Source organism: Apis dorsata, unplaced genomic scaffold (assembly GCF_000469605.1).
Source record: "Apis dorsata unplaced genomic scaffold, Apis dorsata 1.3 scaffold_135, whole genome shotgun sequence".
In the NCBI taxonomy this organism is placed as follows: Eukaryota; Metazoa; Arthropoda; class Insecta; order Hymenoptera; family Apidae; genus Apis; species Apis dorsata.
The window spans coordinates 459,630-482,801 of record NW_006263427.1 but is presented as its reverse complement, the minus strand read 5'-3'; the positions used below and the strand labels follow the sequence as shown (position 1 = coordinate 482,801).

Genomic DNA, 23,172 nt, shown 5'->3' with positions numbered 1-23,172 from the left:
TTCACAACTATTTAACAGCGTAGCATTATCGAAACAATCAGTTTAGTGGGAACTTTTACTCGAGAGCATGGAAATCTGTAGTGAAGGATAAGTGAGAATGAATATCATATAGGTAAGACATAACTTATGTAATGTATAAATGCTGTTAGTATAGATGTAAATGCTAATTTAGATCCATAAACAAATTTCAGATATAATATATGAATCATTTTTCCAATAAACTTTTCTAATAATCGATTTTATGTCTATGATCGTTGAAATATCTTCAAATATTTACATTCAAATATTTGTAGGATTAAAATTTTTATAATATTTTACAATTACTATGAAGAGTGATCGTAGATAATAAATATTTCATTTCATGTAAATATATATGAAAAGACATGCTGGTTCGTGATCATTAAGAACTAATATGAGTACACGCGAGTGACTAACAATAGAAACGAAAATATGGAACAAACCAGAATGGAATTTTAAAAAGAGCAGAGAATATTGTCGGTTTTATGTATTACAAGTAGAAATGTGCACTCATGCAAGGTTGAAACGAAACATTGTTTACGAAAGACAAACAGTTACGTGCTTTTGTCTAAAATAAAGCAAATGCAAATAATGTCGGTGTAAAATTCTGTTGGATGTACTTTATACGTAATTTTAATATAGATTGATATGACAGTGGAAAGAATTAACTGTATTTATTTTTGATAGACATTATATTTAAAAATTAAAAATTTATATTTCAAACTTGTTGTTTATTTTATTTTATTATTTTTCTTTCATTTTTGAATTCTTGACAGGATTAATGACAGGACGATAATGAAAGAATTATTTTTATACAAAATATGTATAAAGTAAATTTATCTAAATTCACACTATATCATAAAAATTTTGCATCAAACATTATGCATTTACAAGGTGTTTTTGAATTATGTTTGAAAGGAATATTGTGTGGCGTTGGGAAATAAAATAGGATATAAAAATATCATCTAAGAAAAATTTGATCTACGATAATGTTCCTCCCATGATATAACAATATAGTGAACAATATTTTTGCTTAGATTTATGACTATATGATATAGACTTAATTCATAACCGTTTTATTTTCTTTTGATTATCAGTATTCTGGAAAAAGAAATGACCAAAAGCATTGGAATATATCTTAATCTAACATGTATTATAAATTGATTAATATTATTCCTCGTTAATTTCGATAAATATCATCGTTATTGTCATATCATCATTATAATGAAAATGTAACAATTATTTAAATAAAATAAAACACTCAAAATGAGATACAATTAATTTCTTGAAAAGCTACACGACAAAAAGACTTGGACTCAATGGAACTCAATGGAATAAAAGTTTATCTTAAATCCAGAAACGCCATTTTATCCAACCATTCTTCATCTACTTAACACTGATCGAGTCAATCCTTAAATCCTTGTCTTTAAACAACATAGAAGATAAACATTGAGAAGCCAAAACAAAAGGATTTCCTCGAAAACAGTGACAATCGGTAATTTCAATCTTTCAAAATATTTAGACACGTAAATTTCTAAAAATAATAAATCCATCTTTCGTCGAAACAAAATCTAATCTTTAGTTCCAAAACTGAACGCTAGATGTCACGTTGATGGTGATACAAGAAAATTCCTCTTCTTGGATTTCATTTACGGATAAAAAACAAGCGCAAATATTGACAATCAGGTCAGAATGAAAGTGTAGGTAATCGTTTAATAGCCAAACACCACGATTTGACTAACAAATACGGAAACGATTACGCGACGGGTGTACAGTTGAAAATAATTAAGGAGCCATGTTTCGCGCGATCATTTGCATGAGCGATATCCTTGGAAAATGTCAGCTTGTCTCGACCCTTTGCTGTTTATCATAATTTATGCAGGCCAAGCGATATTTCGTTTCTGTAATATCGAGCTTGAAAATTTAATCAAATACCTTCAAACATATCGAATATTCTCTTTTATTCTCATTATGAATTATGTTCGTTTAAATAGTAGATATAATGGATGGATTTAATTAATTTTGTAATGATTATATTTATATGTACTGAAGATATTTTATTACAAATGTTATAACTCTTATCATTAAAAGTTGTTTCATAGTTAAATCATTTCAGATCAGTTTCAGTATATAAAAATAAGTATATAAAAATAGATAAATGAAGACATTTTTTAAACCTTTATAATTTCTATGCACTAGACATTATTTCTTTTTTTTAAAGATTTTAATAAAATGAAAAAAATATATGTTTTTTATCACCTGCTTTATAGTTATTACAATACCATTTAATTTCGAATCAGAATAGTTATTTTCAACAACAATAACCATTTCCCCCGTTACACAATAGATTTTCAATACGATAGACCTATAAAATTCCCTGGAAAAATATAGTATTGCGCACGAGCTACACTTAAAAAGTGATTTGTTCCAAACATACATTAGCTTCCATTCCATTGAATTTTTCTATTGTCGAACACTGAGATTTTTCCACAGTTACCTCGTCATGTATGTTCTCGAAACGCATATAAACAAATATTCATCGATGTAGGTTTCCAGATAGCTAGTCATTCGATAACGATGTGATCTACAACTAAGCCAGCTTTGATTTAACTGGATACATAAAATATAGGAATATGAAAAACAATTTAAATTGGAATTTTGAATAAAAATTTTCTAATATTTTCTAACTTTACTTAAGATTTAAGATATATATTCATGAATCAAATTTAAAATATGATATTTTCAGATTTCTCCAGAATCTCTAAAGAATGATATAAATACGAATATTTATAAATATTAAAAACATAGTCATATATTATGATTAACCGTCGTCAATCAGTATTATCACGGTGCAGATGGCAGCACATTGATTATAAATTTCATTAATAAGAGAATCATATCTCTGTATTTACTTAAATGATACTAAAGAATACTAAAGAATAATTATTCCATCATCATGTTGTTGTCAAATCAATCCTATCAAGCAATTTCCACTGCCAAGAGATGAAAACCAAACTTATCAAGTATTATTCTCATTCTACGCAAATTTGTATTGTACAAAAATGAAAAGAGAAAAAAAACTAGAAGAACTTTTCAATAACGAAATCTTCTTCGAAAAATAAAGAAAAGATATTCGAGCAATTTTCGATTCAACGCGCTGACTAATTCTCGTTCCCAGAATTTCTTTATTATCGAAAATATCTGGAAGACCGTCACGGATGAACATTGTATATGTACAGAGCATGGAGGATATTGCAGTTCTGAACGAAGCAAGGTTTTTGCGTTGCAGCCAGGGGCGATGGAGGATATTTATAATGCTGCAAGATTTTGCGGTGAAAACGTGGCGTGGAAAGACGCGAACAAGGAGGAAAAGACGAAGGAGAGAACGGAGGAAACGGTAGACTGGAAAACAGATGCATCTGTTCCAAGTATGTCGTTGTAAACACGGTGTTGTTTTGAAGACTAATTAATCATTAATGAGAGCGGTGGGGTTTGATGAACGGTGTACCGTTTACAACGGTGGTTTTCATAAATTAAAACGCGCGGTGATTATGCAGTTTTATTGCAGAATCTCTGCGCACCGCCTCGACTTTTCTTGCGGAACAGTTCTTGTTGCACTTTTAATAATGAGATTATGTCACAGACTTTTTCCTTCCTCTGTGCTTCTAATGAATCAATATGAACTTCCACAAAAAAAAATAAATAAATAAAGCGTGTAATTAGATATACTTGCGTAAAATTTAATTGGGAATACGAAACGGTTAATAAAATTGGAATCAAGTCGAAATTAATAATTTATCCACTTGAAAGATAATTTCAATTTTTATATCATTGGGATAATTTATGGTGAGACGTTGAATGTTATGAATATATTGGTTTCGTTGCTACAACAATCGTGAATAAGATATACGAGTGTGATAAGGCACGTGCATTAAAACGATTAGCATAAAATTTTTAATAAAAATATTCATTATAGGTTTTATTCAGAACCCTTTTAAATCCAATTTATACTTTAATGATAGCTTTCAAAATTTTATTGAATCTTCAATTTTATTAAATATCAGATTATACTGACGTACATATTTAATATTGGATTAACATTGACAAGTACTCGTAGAAAATTTTTTTTTAATCTATTCCGAGTATTACTTTAAGCTCGAAGAATAATATATGTAGATCGTAGAATTGATCTAGATAACTAAAATACTTTTTTTAATAGATATTATATATTCTCTTCTGTTATAAATAACGATAAAATCATATTTTCAATTTAATTGAAGTACAATTTTACCATATTGTATCTAATCCTGTAATGTCTCTCATTTATCACGTGTAAAAATTTCATCTCGCAAAAAGTGTCGAGGAAAAGGAGAAAAGTAAAAGAAATTCAATCTCAAAAAGAGGAACAAGCATTATTGAAAAAAGGGAACGACAATCACCATGTCGACATAAGGAATAAAAAAGAAAATAAATCAGCAAGAAAACAGGTGAAAAACTAACCACCGAGGCGAGAGCTAAATAAATTCTATTTACTTAGGCGAATGCCGCGCCATCTCGTGAAGTCGCGCGACAAATTCGAAAAAATCCAAAAGTGTGGAGTGTCGTCTTTGAGGGCGAGTTTCCAACCGGGAGATTGTTACGCGCTAAGAGCCTCAGAGCACGAGCGATAACGACGTTTGGAACCTGATTTAAGAGGGAGTTGGTCCTTCTTTCGCGAGCAAAGTTATCAAACCTTTCGTCTTATGATACTTCTTCTAGAATCTCCACACTTTTATCTTCATCGTGCGTAATGTGCTGCGCGACCTTTCTCTTTTACGGATAATGGGATTTATTTTCACGACAATTTCGCGTTCTCCAGTTAAGATTCAGATGCATTAATTTGGATGTAAGGAAGGACTATTTTATTGAGGTGAAATGGGCAAACTTTACTTTAAAGGTTTCTAGTTTTTTATAATTTTGGGGGATTTTATGTTAGGAGGAGTTAGTGCAGAAATATAGATTCAAGTCAAGTATAATGATCAGTTAATGAGATATGCATACTATGTGATATAGAAATGAATAAATATCACATAGTCAATCTCTCTAAATTTATCATTATAACTGCTATTGATTGTAATTTGTTATTTGAAATGGAAGAAGGGATTTATTTTATATTATTTACTAAAGTCAAAAGTCAAAATAAGTAAATGTAATGTACAAGAAAGCTTGTGATTAAATGATTATGATATTAATTGTAACTATATGTAATTAATTGCAGTAATAGTAATAATTATTTCTCTAAACTTCAAATATATATATATGAGAGAAATGGATATGTTGAATATTAATAATTTCCAGTTCTACTTCTCTTCCAGAATAACTAAAATTATTATTAACTTGCTATAGAATCAAATCTGTAAATACAATATTAATATAACTGTAATTACATGTTCAAAATATTCAAACATTTATACAACTTTGTAAAAAACAAATATCAATTTAATTTATATATATATATATATATATATGAATCAATCTATCACTGACAATTTTGAAATTAAATTAAATTATACACTTTCTGTCTTTTCCAATTGATAATATTCACAAAATCATCTGTACAAATTACTTTTTAAAATTTTATTTTTACCAAAAATCAATTATTATCATTATTATTTATACCGTTCTAAAAACATTTACACGAATAAACTATCTTAAATTAAAAATAATTATTCCCATTAAAAATAAGAGAAAAACAATCGATTTTCCCCTATGCATAGAAAATCCAATGACCTACTACCAACTACTTTTTACTAATCATCCTTAATCAACCTGCTTCTACCTAACAATTTATATTTCTATCAAACGATCGCCATATAATAATATCAACAGTGTAAAAAGAAAATGGAGAGGAAATATTCTCAAACCACCAAGCGGCTAAATCGATTTACCAACGTTGAATAATAACGCGTTGTATCGGCGACTGGATCTGATCCACGTTTCGTATGAAACCGCCCCTCTTCAACCCCTCGTTTCAACCCCCCGCCCTCGTCACTTTCGTTCCTTCCGTTTCACGAACGTATCAACCTCCTTCGAAAAACGAAAGTCAGCACACGCCACGCAACTTGCCAACATGACAGTTCTCACAGGCCCTGCACGAGAGTCCGCCATCTTTCGACATATCGAAATAAAGAAATGTCGGTTTCGCGAGACGAGCAAGGTAATGGAAAACACGGGCAGCCTTGTTGTAGCTGTCGATGCTGCCCTATGGAATTGCAAATAAGCGTTCCAGCTCCCCGTCTTATGAATTCATTTGTCGCCTCTGCGCGCCGAGCTTCGGTATTCAGACACAGCCGATGATAAAAAAAACCGGAAATTCTTGAGGCGAGAAAGAGAGGGATAAAATGAAAGGGAGAAATTGGATGCGTCTTCGAAGGTATAGTGAAATTTTACGATGCATGCAAGCTGCAACGAGATATAATAATAATAATAGTAAAGAGAAAAAAAGCTTCTTTCGTGATATTGCCATATTTCTCAGCCTCGCCGCTAGAGGGATCCAAGAGAAACGCGTTCGAAATGAAAATTGAACGGTTCGAAACTTTTTTCTTAAAGGAAAGGAAAATTATTTCGGTTTTCTTATGTTTCGAGCGAACTGGAACGTGATATTCACGAACATGGATTACAATAAAAGAGTTTTTCGCTCGAATCATGTGCGTTGATAAAGAAAATTCAGAAAGATAATCTCTTAATATAATGGAAAACTCTAAATTTTCGTCCCTGGTTAACTTTATTTTCTCTCGATTTCAAATATTTTCCAATTTGTACATAACAAACAAATACATTTGTAATTAAGAACAAATATATATATTCAAAACCGAAATAAAACAATGAAAATGCAATTTACTCGTGCATATAACGTATTATTATCGTCAAATTGTTGGAAACATTTTAATCGAAAAAAATCGGTCTTCTTTTTATCGCAACAAAAAATATTCGCAAAAAATTAAATTGAAAAGCGAATGCACACGCTTCGAGAATGAAACAAAAAGAAAGAAAGAAAGAAAGAAAGAAAGGAATAGAGAGAAAAATGACACAAAGAAGAGCACACGTATGGAAGAGCACAAAATATAAAACGTTGGAAGGTGGGATGGCATTCGTCGACAATTTTGAAGTCACGCACGTTCGTTAATCTAAATTCCAGTCCTCGTTCCCCACATTCGAGGAGGAGCATACCGGCGTCGGTACGATGAAAATGCATTCGACTTTGCGGTGAGGCCGTATGCATCGACTCAACGAACTTCTGGAATGAACTCGATGCGGTTCACCAGGGTCCTTTCCATCTGCCCTCCGCCGATAGCCCAATCCGTGTAAACTAACCGTATACCTGCCCCTTATTCGATTTGTATTTTACCTTACTGTATTCGTTCCATGCTTATCGAGTGCCAGATCTGGCGCAAACATTGGCTCAATGAAACGTAGAGCGTGCCTTTTAATCAAACTGATTATTCGATGCGATAATATTTCATGATGAAATTAACGTGGAATTAACGGGTATTGAAAAATAAGGATGTGTAAGATTGGAGGAAATTGAAGAGAAGAGGATGAGAAATTGGAGTAATTTTTGTAAGAGTGTTATATATTCGTGCAAATATATTGATGAGATAATAGTCTGTATTTAGATTTTAGCATAGATGGATTAAAATGTAGCAACATTCTTTTTAATTATTCCGTGTAATATTTTTGAAACATTTGAATATGAATTTAATTTTACTTTTTATTTCGAATTAAAGAATTTGTATGAAACGCAACTATTACGAATTTTTCTTGAACGAAATTATATACAAGACGAAACGAAGAAGAGATAAAAAGAAAAATATTCTCAAAATTAACATAAAATATCTGATCTCTTTAACACAATAAAACACGAAAAGATTTGAGAAAAGATTTCGAGTGATCGGTAAAAAATCGTGCATCGAGGAAGGACGATATCAAAAGACACGTAGACGGTACGATCAGAGGGTACTTTTCGACGATGCCAAGTCTGGCATCGAATATTACAAATTTCCCAACGTCAGCTAAAAGGGCTTCCTTTGGACCCCTGTGGACATGTCCCGCCAGCTTTATTAGCGATTCCAACTGTGTCAAGAGGAATTGCTGCAAATATACTTGAATGTTACGTGACGGACAAGATGAAATTTCACGATAGAGAGTGAATTACCCTAGAAATCGGAGGATAAATAATTCGAGCTGCGACTTGGACGTGAGCAGTTAGTAATGCGGTGATTCAGTGGGGCCGTTTCGTTGCATGCTCGAAAGTAAGCTCGTTTGCATTGCTAGATGGATGGAAACTAAAATGTGGGAAATGTATATATCTAGATCTTATCGCGATCTTTGTAAAATAGAATTGTTAGTTTGATAGATATTTTTGTGCATACATTGTTGCTCTTATTCGAGAATACGAGATTATTTGAATTTTTTTATTTTCTCGTATTATATATTGTATAGTTGAAATTCTTTTAGAAATTTGTTTAGAATAAATATATAATATTACGTAATTAATCGATAGTTTGCATTAAATAAAAATAATTTTTTTTTTAGAATCTAAAAAGAAATTATTTATTCATTATTGTTAATTCAAATTTGTTAAACAAATTTGTAATAATATATCGCGTTGAATAAACTTTAATAATTGCAATATGGAATATTATAAATCGCGGTACAGGAAATAATAATATCGGTTATCATTGATATCGAAAATATCGATTTAACGTTAGTCGTTCTCCGGACGCCGAGCCGAACGTGTTATTCTGTTCTCCTCGTAAGAATATTGCTTAATAAATTAATTAGTTTGTATTAAATAAAATTAAATTTTTTAAAATTTATCAGGATTTTAAATAATTTATTTTTTATATTATAATTTAAAAAAAATTATTTATTCATTATCGTTAATTCAACAAATTTGTAATAATATATCTCGTTGAATAAACTTTAAATAATTACAATATGGAATATTATAAATCGCGGTACAGGAAATAATAATATCGATTGTCATCGATACTGTAAATATCGATTTAACGTTAGTCGTTCTCCGGACGCCGAGCCGAACGGTCGTGTTTCTCTCTGCTCTCGTTAGAATATTATATCGTTTAGTTAATTAATTAGTTTTGCGTAAATACATTATTAATTAATTAATTAATTATTCTAAAAATTATAAAAATAAAAAACATATTATATTATATCGAAAACGAAACATTATTAGAATTATATTAAAATTTTAAATTGAATTATTGATTTTCGCGATTATTATTAAAGATTTTGATTAATTATTTTCAATCAAAAGTTTTATATATTATTATATATTATAAAAATATATATTATATATATTTTTATATATTATATATTATATATATTTATATATATTATATATAATTTTATATATTTTACGATCTTTGCAATTTATTTTTATTTTTATTACTTATTTTCTCGCAATTTTATTTGCATTATCATAATAAATATGATAATAGCAATTTAATAAAATTAGAAATTTATAATTTTAATTAATGAAACAAACAATTCACTTTTTCCAAAAGAATTTAATCCTCCAGAATTAATTCGATAAAATTATCAACACACCATTTTTTTTCCAAATTTAAAAATATATCCTCTCATTCGATTTTCTCCATTTTATCCCATTTTGTCCATATATTAGATCAGGATTGTATTTAGAATCATTAAAAAATCGCATCAAGCATTGTATTCAATTTATAAAACGTATTAATATAAAATTCAACTTTCCCCTATCAATAAAGGACACTATACGCGTCGCTTTTTTATTTTTTTATTTCGCAAAATCGAAATGTTCTACAAATGTATCCTAGCTTCCTTTTATTCTCAATCGTAATGTAAAGAACAACGAGCATCAAGAACGATCCAACTCACGTTTTACGAAATGCAAAATGGATGAAAAACGAAAAGAAGACCAAAAGAAGAAACAAAACAAACGAACAGAAAAAAAGAAATAAAAGGAAAATAGAAAAAAAAAGAAAGATACGCGCACGATTCACATTTCGAATCGTGGAAAGCATCGTGAAATTCCATCGTGGTTGTTGAAACAATTCGATTGGATCGGCATTGATTGGCCGCTAAGCTGCGAACCGCGCTCAAGGCCCGATTCGAACCGATTTTGATGATCGAGCCTCGTCAAACCTCGTAATGCTCATCCGTTTCCACGAAAAATCGCATTTCTCATTGACCGCAACCTCGATGCAATAATTCAATAAGCCGATACCCGAGGTGAACGGTTTTAAATTTTCCGCAACACAAATCTTTTCACCGAGTCAAATGTAGCGTGGAGTAATGCCCGATCACGTGGCTCGGATAATTGTCCATCCTCCCCTCCCTCCCCACGTTTGGCCGACATGTGTGCCGACAAAGTGCGCTATGCGTCATCGAGATTGTGTCGAGCGTATTCGATCGTGGGAGAGAAGAGTGACTACCACAAAATGAAATTGCCCGCTAGAAATCGAATGATTTCCGCGTATCTAAACGTAGCCGAATTTCTCTCGATTAAAATCCTCGATATCGATACATCGTGGATAGTTTATTGGCTGTGATTTCGTTCGGGGTGTATACAGGATGTATACATGTTATTTTGAGGAAATTCTAGAAGATTGTAGTTTCGTTGAGCTCCGTTGTCAATTTTATCACGAGTCGAGAGATTTTTGTTCGAGTTTGATTTGTTTGATTCTAGTTTTTAATCAAAATCAATTGATAATAGCGTTCGTAGATTCGAAAATGATTTGGAAATGGTGAGAAGGTTCATTTTTTTTATTTCAATTATTGTTGAAATATTTGAAGATGGAATAAAAATATTATTTTTTGGTTGATTTATGATTTAAGTAATACGAGTATTTCTTTAAGTTTGAGATCTTTTTTTTTTTTTAGAGAGGTACAATATTTGTTGGTTATTTATTCTGACACTGCTTATAGATATGAGGTATCCCCATTGGGGTGGAATGCCCTTTAGAATCAGTCAAGCGAATAATATCATACCGAAACGATACATAAATTTCTTCAAGTATCTCTTAAACTTTATTTTTCGTTAGATTTATCTTTCATTATTTGTCATTCTCTATGGATCTTTGAAACGAGATTCAATTTCAAATCTCTTGCTGAATCTGTAGGATATAGGTCATTTAGAAACAGGTCGTTAATTCCACTTTGAAAAAGTTTTAATTTTAAGTTTGGAATGGTTAGTGATGGTTAGTTAAGTTAGTTATAGTTAGTTAAGTTATGGTTAGTGATCATCTTTTCTAAAACTATATCGTAGTTTGGAATTGATTAGTTAATTTAATAAATATAGTATAGTATAGTTTAAAATATAAAAAATAAACAGGCATATCCATTATTTTTATAAAAATTTATTTCCATCCTAATAAATGATTTTAAGTTATTATAAATATATCTTAACAATCATTTATTGAATTAAATTTTTTTTAATTTATTATCAATCAAATTTATTTTTTATATTTTTATTATACTATCTATATACAACAAAATATAATATACAAATCATTGTCTCATTTATTACTTCGTTTTAAATAGATTCAATCATTTTTATCGATATATCTTCTGTATTTGCTTCAATTTTTAAAATCGATCTTCCAAAATTTCCACGAATATATTAACACTCTATAGAAAATTTTCTTAGGTGAAAAGAAATAATAAATTCTTCAAAATTCTTCAAAATTCTTGTACATAGATTAACTATATACTAATTAATCAAACTCGAAATCAATCCACTCTACATCAAGGTGAATCACAAGTTAAGCCCACCAATATATATGTACAATATCTTCGAGCTATGTAACGTGATATTAGCATACATATTCCTAAGGGATCCACGCTCGATATACTATGTAATAACTGACAAGACCCTCTGTACTCGAAACCCAAAGTGGACTTGCAGAATCTTCCGAGGCCGTAAAGATTCGAACTTTCTGAAGATGACTGAAACCCTTCTGAATTCTCCAAGCTATCAACTCTATCGAGATTTCGCATACCCTTAGGTTCTTGAACGTTCAAGGTGGGAACTCGTATGAATTCTAACAAGTTCTAAAATTTCGCTCGGGTTTCTTGGTTATAGTATCGGAGGGAAATTTAGAAGTTTGAGCCAGAGTATATTGTTATTAACTCGTTGCCTTGTGATTTTTATAGGGGGAATCAAGGAATATATTCGAAGTTTTATCTATATTGATCGATTAAAAATGTAATGTAAAGTGAAGGGAATAATAAATTTGGTTTCAAAAATGTCGCTTAGAGAAGGAAGATAATAGGCTAATCTTTGAAGTTTTAATTTCTACATTTTAATTTTCCAATTTATCAAGTTATAGTAATAAATTTTAAAATTATATGTATATCGAATTTTATAAAATCTGGCTGATATGTCGATCTGGATAATATATAGTAGTACGAGCATTCCCATTTTTCACAATTTGCCACTCGTTTATCAAGCAACATCTTGAAATTAACAAATCAAATTTTTTTGCCCGTAATGGATTGCCAACCATTATTCAACGTCCAATATCCAACATGGTTTATCATGTTGAGAAATAGAAAACAGTATTTGTTTCGTCTTGGATTTCTGATTCATATTTACGTTCATTTCTTCGAAGAAGAAGTAGTAAGATATCAAGATGTTTCTTAATATCGATAAAATCCACATCTTTTTTTTTTAAATAAATATAAATTAGTATCATAAAATATTTGTTTTAAATTATCTAATAACAATAATATAAAATGCAAGATATATTTAATCTTTTATAATATGAAGTTAAATCTAGCTTCTTCCCTAGATGAAGAATAGAAATTCCCTAGAATCTTTGAATTATCTCTGATCTAAACAAAAGAAAACAATTATAATAACAAAAGGATTAAATATATCTTTATCGATAATAACATTAACCCTCACAATCATCCTGAGGACTAAATTACGTTGAACTTAAAGGAACTTAGTTAGGGACCGACACTAATTAGATAACGAAAATTAGATAAGTTTGGACCTACTATATGGATCTCCTTATCCACTGTTAATTTATATTCTCGAAGTGAATATGAAATATTTCCTTTACTTTTAATACACACGAATATATACAATTTAATAAAGCAGATAAGTTAAATAAAGTTAAATCCACATCCCTAAAGTTACAAAAAGAGGGGGAAAATATAAATACACACATAAAATGAATCCAATATTTCCATATTTTCTTTGATTCTCAATTCAACGCCCCCTCGACTAGAGCTTTCCCAATCCACCTCCATATTTTCCATAATACTCAAACATATTCATCTTCTACTCGAGGCATCTGCGAATAGCTTAAAAATTAGATTTCTCCATAACATTCCTATTTCCCCAACCCCATATCTTCCCCTCCAATATTCGAAGGCCTCGATTCATTCGCGAGAAAATTTCAACGGCAACTGAAAATTAGGTTTTTCATCCATGCTCGCGGGAAAAAGAAAACGTTCCATCCGCGTCACGCGATATATCAAATCGCCAGTCAGTCAGAATTCAGCCGGGCAGGGGGTGGTTGTATAGAGTAGCTTTCAAACTGCAGGAGTTCTGACGAAGGGAAACGATCATCCCCCAATAGGAACATAAATTTCAGGGGCAATTTCACTCATGCAGGTTACTCGAAGGGCGTTGCGGCCTGCGGGCCAGCACGTTCACCCAACACAGTATCCGTCGTCTGAGCATTGTGCGCCGACGGATGGAATTATCAACCCCCAAAGGCTCGTAACTCCTCCACTCCTGTGTGTGGACTGTATCATGATGGAAGGCGATAGTATATCAACCTGTTCCACTTTCATTCGTGATACTGGTGGCCGCGACACCCTCAGGTGTGTTTTCGACTCGGACATCTCTTTTAAGGGGATGAGAATAAGATAAAAAAATTTTGCCTAAATATTGGATGAGTCTATGAAACGTACGATACGGTGGAAGACGGGGATTTTGTTTCTTTGTAAGTGATTGTCAAGCGATGCTTGGATTCAAAGAAATTTGTTTATCAGAATTGAAGGGGAGGAATTTTTTCGAATGAATTTGAATGAAGGTTTGTATGTTTATGTAATTGATAATACAATGGGATAATTGTTGAATCAATTTTGATTATTTAATTAAATAATGAAAAAATATTTATTATTATTTATTATTGGAAAATTGAAATGTATAAAAATCTAAAAAATGCAATTAAGTTGGTAAAATTTTTCCATAAAAAGATTAATGATTGATAATTATAATTAATTATAATTAATGCAAAATCAAGCCGTTTTAATCACGGTTATTAATTATTAAATAATCAAAAATGATTAATTAATTATTAATAGATATAATCAAGTTCTAATCAAGGGTTGTAATTAATTTAATAATCGTTAATAAATGAAATAATTACCCTTTTGATTGAATCGGTAATACAACAATCATTAATTCCTTTTATTAAAATTTAAGTGTTATATTTTATAAGTTTAACATGATTGCTTCAATTTTATTTTTATTAAATTAATAATTTTAAATTTGATTCGATTTTATAAACTTGTAATTTATTTGCGCGTTATTATTAATTTCAGTGTTTCAAAATTAAACAAATTGAAAAACGTATAAATAAAAAATAATTGGACAACAATTGCATAAATTATATTTCATAACAATTGAATATATTTATAATACTAATAATAAGTTCTATATATATTTGTTAGATATTTTTAACGATTATTAAATGAATAATTTTACTCGAAACAATTTTTAATAAAATACCACCGTTCTAAACTTAAAATGCATTTTTCAAATCAATTGTAAGCCACGAAAGTTAATGGAAATCGTTCCGATTATTGAAATAAATTTTACTTCGAACACTTCGATCGAGTGCGATTACTCGTTGAATAGAAATAAAATTGCTGCGAGCCATACTTCAATTTTCCCGTAACTTGAAATATTCGCATTATCCCTGAAAAATATTTCAAACGAAGATAAATCAGACCAATAAGAAATTCTTAAGAATACCTGAACATTTTCGCTCGAAACGTTATTTCCCGTCAAAAAATAAATTTCTATTGATAAATAATGAAATAACTCGAAAGAAAATTCAATTACTTATTCGAATCAATTATCACTTGAATATACATTCAACATTCATTTGTTATAAATATTTAAATCGCGTTTTAAATTACACACATCACGAATATACACACATTGATAATATTTTTTTAAAGTATTTTATAACATTTATTACTTCATGCATCCATTTTTAAATATTTTCAATGAAATCCAAACTTAGATAAGCCCTTAACGTGAGACGATTAAGCAACGAGGAATAAAAATTTCGTAATATCTGTTCTCCATCAAGGGCGCGTGACGGTGCCAGGAGAAAAATGCTTTGCGATAAAATAAAGGTCACAGGATTGGGAGAAGGGTGATTTGACAGCAGCCGCGAGGGACGCTCGATTTAACCCCCGCAAGGAAAAGGAATCGATGGGTCGCGAGCATCCGCCAGATAAATCCTCGATAACCACGGGGACAAGATTGCCCCGGCCAATAAGGGATTGGAAAATACGCCGGCAACTTTGCGCCACCCTTTTTTCCCCCGCCCTCCTCGACCCCTTTAACGTCTCAAAATCTAGAGATTTCATCTAAATACGGATTGCGTAACCCCGATCGGGTAAACCGAGACCCTCGAATCACTGCTCGGAAAACAGAAACCCTTATTTTCCGTTCAAGACGAAAAATTTTCCTCAGAAGAGAGAGAGAGAGAGAGAAAGAGAGAAGGACATACCCAACATCCCAGGGGTGCCTTTAACATACGGGTGTTTTTCTTTGCCCATATTTCTAGATGGTGAAAGATTACGAGGGATCAATCTGAAGAGGTGAATGTGAATGAGAAGGGGACGTGACGAAGAGGGGAAGTATATTTTTCGAATATTGAATTGGAATTTGAGTATGCTTTATACGTGTATATTCGTGAGATCGAAAGTAGAAGTAGTAAATTGAGTGAGTATATTAATATAAATTGTATTACAATTAGAGAAAATTGGAAAACGATGTTTTGTACTACTTGTCTTACTTAATGTCCGACTTACATCACTTTTTCAAGCATCTCGTTACCATTGCTTGAACGTTTGATGAATGATTGATCTATATTACTTGTAATATAGATCTACAAAACGAGTTTTAGATTAAGAAAATTCGTTGCGAATATTGTATTTAGCAAAAAAAGGATTGCAAATACAATATAGAAACGTTAATTAAAAATTCATATTCATATATTTTTATCTGATCATGCTTGTCACTTATACAAATTGAATAATTTAAGGAGAAAAATTGCACATTACGTTCCTCAAAAGTAAAAGAACGAGCAATTTTATTAAAATAACAATATAGCATTTTCCTCTAAATATATATACCTTTTTATTATAATAAATGCATCTAACGAGTTTCAATCATAATCGACTAATATTAAATCGCGAGGAAAACGAAAAATGGCGCGACTTTTAAAAAAAAAAGCAGAGTATTTATCGGCGGCGAATAAAAATAAAGAATCAGCCGTAATTCTCACCGGTTTATCGCGTTTATCTAGCTCCGTGTTCCCTTAATGCGGCAGACATGTTAAATTAATCGTTCTATCGAGACAAAGGATCACGGTTTAATTACGTAGAGAGCGTTTCACTCCGCCGCCATGTTGAAATGTCCGAAGTCGCACGCGAGGCTATTGTCCGAAACGTTTAAAAGCGGCCACCTTATCAGCGTTGCTGCTCACAGAACGTTCTTACGTGAAACTCCATTATCCGTGGCGAGATCAGAAAAAGGGACGGAGAGGAAAAATTCTCTCTTCCCTCCCTCTCCCTCTTTCCCCACCCCGCGTCTCGAGGCACAATTTAAATTGTCCGAAAGCAATTAAGAATGGGCGTGTTGAGGAATAAGGTTGTGTTGCTGATGAAATTCGAATAGCCGGTAAATTTGTACCCTGTAGCTAGGTGGGTGGGGAACGAACGTAAAAGAGGTAATAAAAGGAGTATAAAATAGGTTATTACGTTGTAAAGGACGGATAAGTATGCCACTTAATAATGGAAAGTTACGTTGATTTTCAAATTAACGCCCGAATTTAATGGCTACGAATTGTCAGGGTTTAATGGCCGAATTGTTGGATTTGATTTTACGTCGTCCGCTTGAAACATTAATTGGAATTTTATCACGAGGATTTTCTTGTATTTTGTATTACTTCTAATTAACGCTCAAGATTAGTCCATTCCATTACATCTTTTGATTTAACGTTACAATTCTTCTTGTATATTTCATTCTACGTATACGGTTGTAATTTTAATAATTTTTAATTTTAATCGCCTCATAGAACGAATATAAAATTTTTGCTTGGTGTAAAAATAATGTAATTTAAAACTTACGGTTTTGAAAATATCATTATGTAAAAATTGTTAAATTTTGCATATTTCCAATTCGAAGTTTTGTTTTTTTATCTTTCTTATTTAAACTATTCAAAATTGTTTTTCTCGAGAATCATAATTTTTGAGTTATAGTATAGAATTGTGACATTTATGCGATGTAATAAATCGTAATAATTATCATAACATTACATTTTGTAATTTTCCATGCTTCCATATTACATTTTTTCTCTGACACAAATTTCTTTCTCGTTTCATTTCAATTTATAACGTTTATAATGTTTCCTAATTTCCCATATTAATTCAATATAAATTTTCCAGACGAATCCAGAGAAAAATCGGACGAATATCGCGTCAATCAGTTCGAAAAGCTTGAAAATTCATATCGGCGAATATTCGAAGTGTCTGTCGTTCAACGAACTGCCGGAGATCTCTCTGTTCGAAGTTCACGCTGGCGGGGAGGGTACACAAATAAACTTCGCGCAACCCACAAAGCCGTATGTAATCCAAAAGTTTGGCTCTTCAACGCCGCAGTAAATCCATCACGGTTCGAGTTATCTCTCGATCGACTTCGAGTGGCCGAAATTCAGCTAGATGCTCCATATAAATCCGAGCCAGGGGAAGCACGCGTTCTACCAAGCCTCAAATATCGATTAACGATTCTTTTATTGTCGCTATCTGCCCGGAAATTGTCTGTCAATCGTTTAAATCCCGACGTTAATGCTCCCCCTTGTTGGAAAACTTTACGACACCTTGTAAGAATTCGATCAATTTCATACTTTCCAACAGCGAGAATCCAGTTTCATAATTGGTTCGATAGGGTGTCTACTGGAGGATGTTGGGATTATTGCCAAGAACTTCTCGAATCTTATTTTGCTCGGCAAAAAAACACGTATCGTAAGGTAAGTTTTAAAATTTCTAAAAATATAACATGAAAATTGAGTTATCGTAACTTTTTCTATTTTTTTCAGTTTTTAGAATTTCTCATGATTTCTTTCAAGCAAAGAAACTAATGAAAAAATTCTCTGTTTTTTTTTTCAAAAATAAAAGCAATTTAATGACATCAGAATAATATAATAATTTTAAAAATTAATGTAAAATACCATTTTCGAAAAGAATATTAAATGTTTCTCAACTTTGAAAATAATCATAATTATATTTACTAAAAAAGTACGTAATAATATAAAATTTTACCACGATGAGTTTGCAAACTAAACGCATCGTTATTTTTGGGATGCATCGTGGAAACCCCGTCCGTGCGTGTAGCCCCCGTATCTCATAGCCCAAACAATCTCCTATTTAATATTGACTATTTATTTAATATTAAATCTCAAATGTAATATAAATTTCATTCTGAGATCGCACAATGAATCAAACTTTCGTCAACAGAAAATTGTAATAAAATAATAATCCTATGTTTGCTTTAAATGAAATCACTGAAATTTATTTAGTTTCAATTCACTTTACAGGTCTTCCAAAACATTCAACCACAGCATTATATCGCACAATACATTTCCAAGGCTGCAATCGAACATAGAATGGATTCGTGGCCTGAATACTCGAGGAGAGTCTGTTTGAACCTTAAAGGCGAAGCTTACAATACAGATATTCACGTTATCCGGAAGAATATTTGAAATTTACAATTTCATGAACCATTCAACTTGCGATTGAAACCAGTTTGAAAATCGTCTAAACCTAATAATTCTCGTTGTCTCTGTTGCCCTCGTGATTCTAACCCTCTTGATCGTCAATACCGATTAACGTATCATAAACCCATGACATAATACGTACAGTAGGTAATCCTAATAGACGGAATAGTGCTCATCTCCCGTAAGCCTAATTTCCTTGTCATATTCTATATACATGTGCAAACAACATTATCTCGCAGTTTGAAAATGGAAACTCGTAATTTTGAAAATTATTTAGAAATATTTTAAGAATGGTAGATTAATATACATATATTTTTTAATTAGTTATGTATGATTTTTTGTAAAATTGTATGGTTTGATTTGTAAAAAATTTATTTATCGTTAAAGAAAGTACTATATTCAATATCGAATTGGAAAATAAAAATGATTTAAATAAAATTTAAAGAGGCAACCATTCCACTACGAATGTAATCAGATCTCTGTTATTAACGAGAATTTTCTATCAATGATACGTATTATCCTTGAAAAAACATCAGAATATTTTGAAATTAAAAGTCAGTGGAAGTATAATTTTCCATTTGTAATCATAAGATTAGTAAAATCAGAGAATAATTATCGTAACATCAAATTAATTATAGATAAAAATACATTCTCTAAATTTTCTTTAAATTCGATCTTATTAAAAAATAATTAACATAAATGAAAGATAATTTTTGTGGCAGTAATTCCACATGTATGATTAAAGTTAAAATTAAATAAAACCAAAAAACATTGCTCAAATTTATGCTTAAAAATTCTGATTACATTCGTTCCCGTTTAATCCTATCTTGTCATCCAACTACGAGTGGAAAACTTGAATATACAAAAAAACCCTAAAACTCGACACACGACACGCAAGCAAAAGCAAAAATATCCAAACCGAAGTACATATTCAAAAGGCGAGATACATTTTCATTTCCCTTTTCCTTCCCTTACATTCATAAAAATTTAAATTTTGCATACGTAGTCCACCTATCACCCAACTTTCTATATTCCGAAAATTACCAAAAATTCAACGAACGAGCGTCGACAATTCGCGTCGAAGTTTCGCGAGAAAAGACCTAGGAAGAAGAAGAAGAAGAGGAGGAGGAGGAAGAGGAAGAGGAGGAGGAGGAAGAGGAAGAGGAGGAGGAGGAAGAGGAAGAGGAGGAGGAGGAAGAAGCAAGTCTGATCTGATCTTTCATCGCATTTACGGAAGAAGCTTTCTCGCGTTGTCCGTGGGACCGCGTTTGCCAGCAGTTTTTTTGGAAGCAAGTTCTCTTCCTCGTCGCATCCAGAAGTGCATGTACATGTCAAGCCGCAGAATGGACAGCGAGCAAATACCATAGGCGGATGCGTGTACGTGCTCAGGATGGGGATCTTGATCCCCATTTCGTCTACATCCCCCTACGCACACGAATCCATAGCGCGTGTATACACACACACGCGCGCGATACGTGTTGTGCGCATCTCAGATTCTCATGGGACAAAACCTCGCCGACGGTTGCTTCTCTGAAGCGATAACTCACTGCCACTTTGCGAACATCCTTTCCTGTCCTGCCTTCTGAAACGGTTTTAAATTCGATGATCGGGTTGAAGCATTGAACTGATGCTTGGTGTGAAAACGAGTGAAAACGGTGGAGATTAGATTTCTGGATGATCATTCAATTTGGCCAGGATTTTTTTTAATTTTCCTTTTGGTTTTATCTCTCTTTATTTTCGGTTGTTTTATGGAACGCATGGGAGAACTGCTGTTTTATAATTCAGACAATAATTACAAATAATTTTGAGAAAGATGAGATGATGTGATAGATAAATTATTCGAAGAAATCGAACGAATATATATAAATCTAATTTCGCATTGGTCAAATTAATTATTCTCTATAATAAATTACTAGACGTATAACAAGAAGATCGGTTGTTTAGAAATTGAATTTTATAAAATTTATATTAAAAAAATTACGGAAGATTTTATTCTCTACGTTAAATTCAAACAAAACTTCAAGTCGCAGATTATCAAATAACCCATCAATTAAATATTCATGTTAATGTTCATTGTTAATTCTTAACAAACATCAATCAAATTTATGACGCCAAATCGGCAATCCTACAATCGCAAGAAAGGATTAACGAGAAAGCAATGAAACTGTGAAGCCTAACCTCAAAATCCTTTATACTTTGCACGCAATATTATTAAAAGCAGGCCACGGCACCGAAATAATTCGATCCATTTGGCATGGAAATAGGGTAGGCAGGGAAACGAGCGTCGAGAAGACAAAAGAGGCGTGAAACATTGGCCGGAGGAAGAGGATCAAGCGCGGTGTACGCGGATGCAATGCCGATGGCGGTGAACACGAGCGAAACCATTGCGCTCGTGGAGAAAGAAAGTGGGATGGCGACGTTCCATCTTGCATCGCGGAGACAATATTGCTCGAAGACACTTTAAAAGTTCGGTAATAGGAGCCGCCATCCTTTCACGACCTCCAGTTCAATCCGTTCAGCGACCTTCTCCTTCCTTCCGTACTTCATCCCAGCTTTCCATCGGGCTGTCCTCTCGCATTTCTCACATTTCCAAGTTGCAACCTCCTCTACGAATAGTTTCTTCCCCCATATATTGGGTCATCCTTTTACTTCGAGCCTGAGGTCGTTTCGAGGCTGCCAAATCGTTGGCCTCGCCATGCCCCCCCGGAGGGAGGGGGAGCATGAATCTTAAGAATTGCCGTAAGTGTATCCATCCTTCGATCAATTATTCTCTTGTTGTGTATAGAGGATTATTTCAGAGTTGGAAAGTTGGACGAAAGTCTGTCTTAAAAATTTGTTTCTAGATTTAGAAGTTGTGGTATTTGAAAGTTTAATCGTTGGTTTCTTTTTAAAGATTTTTTGGACGTTTAAAAATTTTGATTCCGTTTTGATTTGTTAAATAATTATCGAAATAACTTTTAATATCGTCATATCACGAGTTCGTCTCCTTCGATCAATTATTCTTGGCATATAAAGAGTTATTCGTGTTAGAAAGATATTTTAAATTTGTCTGTTTTAAAAATTGTTCTCCAAGTTTAAAAATTATTATAAATATATGTGTATTTATAGAAAAGACGGAAAAAGTATTTGAACGTGGATTATTTAATTGTTAGCTTGTCTCAGAAATTCTTTTTTTATTATAAATTCGTTTTATATATTTGCAAATTCCGATTTCATGATTCTTTTTTGATTTATTCAAAATTTTTAGTACAATTTAAAGAATTAAATTTTTCAAAGATCAGAAGACGAATTCAAAAATAAATAAAAACTCAAAAAATTTTTGGAATAATATCTTGTAAATTTTATAATTCTCATAACTTATATTTCTTTTTACTTATTTTCCTTTTTTAAATTAAATTTTCTCCTTCACCATTGATCAAAAAGATATTTATTCGCGGCTTAACTTTGCCGATCAACCACGACTTTTAGACGATGATCGATGACTCTTTTCACGCATCATTTCAAACGCATGCATCGTGACAGGATCTATAATAGAGCATGCATGCTCAAAAAAGAATTTTTCTTCGAAGATTTAATATCGTATCAGCACGCGAGCATTCAACAACGTTTACGCTCTTTTTTATATCTAAATTGCTCGAGAAATGTTATCAAACAACGTAAAGATACGTTGTACAGGGGAATATAATAATGAAAAATGAACAATTCCAAAGACGTGAACATCTTGCTTTAGAAAATTTATATCAAGATTCGCTCTATCGTTCTATCATTTATATTATGAAAATAATATCGTCTCGTTTCGAAAATTTCTAACAGAGTCTTGTATATCATGGAAATAACTTGGTAAATAGTTATAGCTTTTGGTTACGAAGGAATTGATACTTCTCTAACAAAAAATTGCTAATCAAAAACAGAAATTTTTATAAATATTTTATACTTTGTCCACTGCTACGATTGAAAAAATCAAGAGAGAAAATATAAACAAAAAAATAAAAATTTTATTACTGCATTTTTTTACAAATATGGTAAATTTTAAAATATTTAATTTCTTTCTTCGATTCTTATATAATCATTCTGTTTGATT

General features: G+C 31.7%; 2 protein-coding genes across 8 annotated transcripts in view; one reads left to right on the top strand and one right to left on the bottom strand.

Moving 5' to 3' along the window:
- Positions 1-19,529, top strand: part of LOC102673596 — a 40,531-nt gene extending 21,002 nt beyond the window's left edge. For 4 of the 5 annotated variants that reach the window (XM_031509288.1, XM_031509285.1, XM_031509286.1 and 1 more), the window contains exons 4-6: positions 17,764-18,063; positions 18,233-18,344; positions 18,912-19,368. In XM_031509288.1, the coding sequence (XP_031365148.1) occupies positions 17,764-18,063; positions 18,233-18,344; positions 18,912-19,020 (521 nt within the window). In that variant the 3' untranslated portion in view covers positions 19,021-19,368. Of the gene's footprint in view, positions 1-17,763; positions 18,064-18,232; positions 18,345-18,911 lie in introns of all 5 variants that reach the window. The other variant, XM_031509289.1, reaches the window with a different exon arrangement.
- The window catches only part of LOC102674166 (peroxidasin-like), a 290,955-nt gene that overhangs the window by 130,256 nt on the left and 137,527 nt on the right, over positions 1-23,172 (bottom strand). The gene's annotated exons all lie outside the window — the stretch shown is intronic.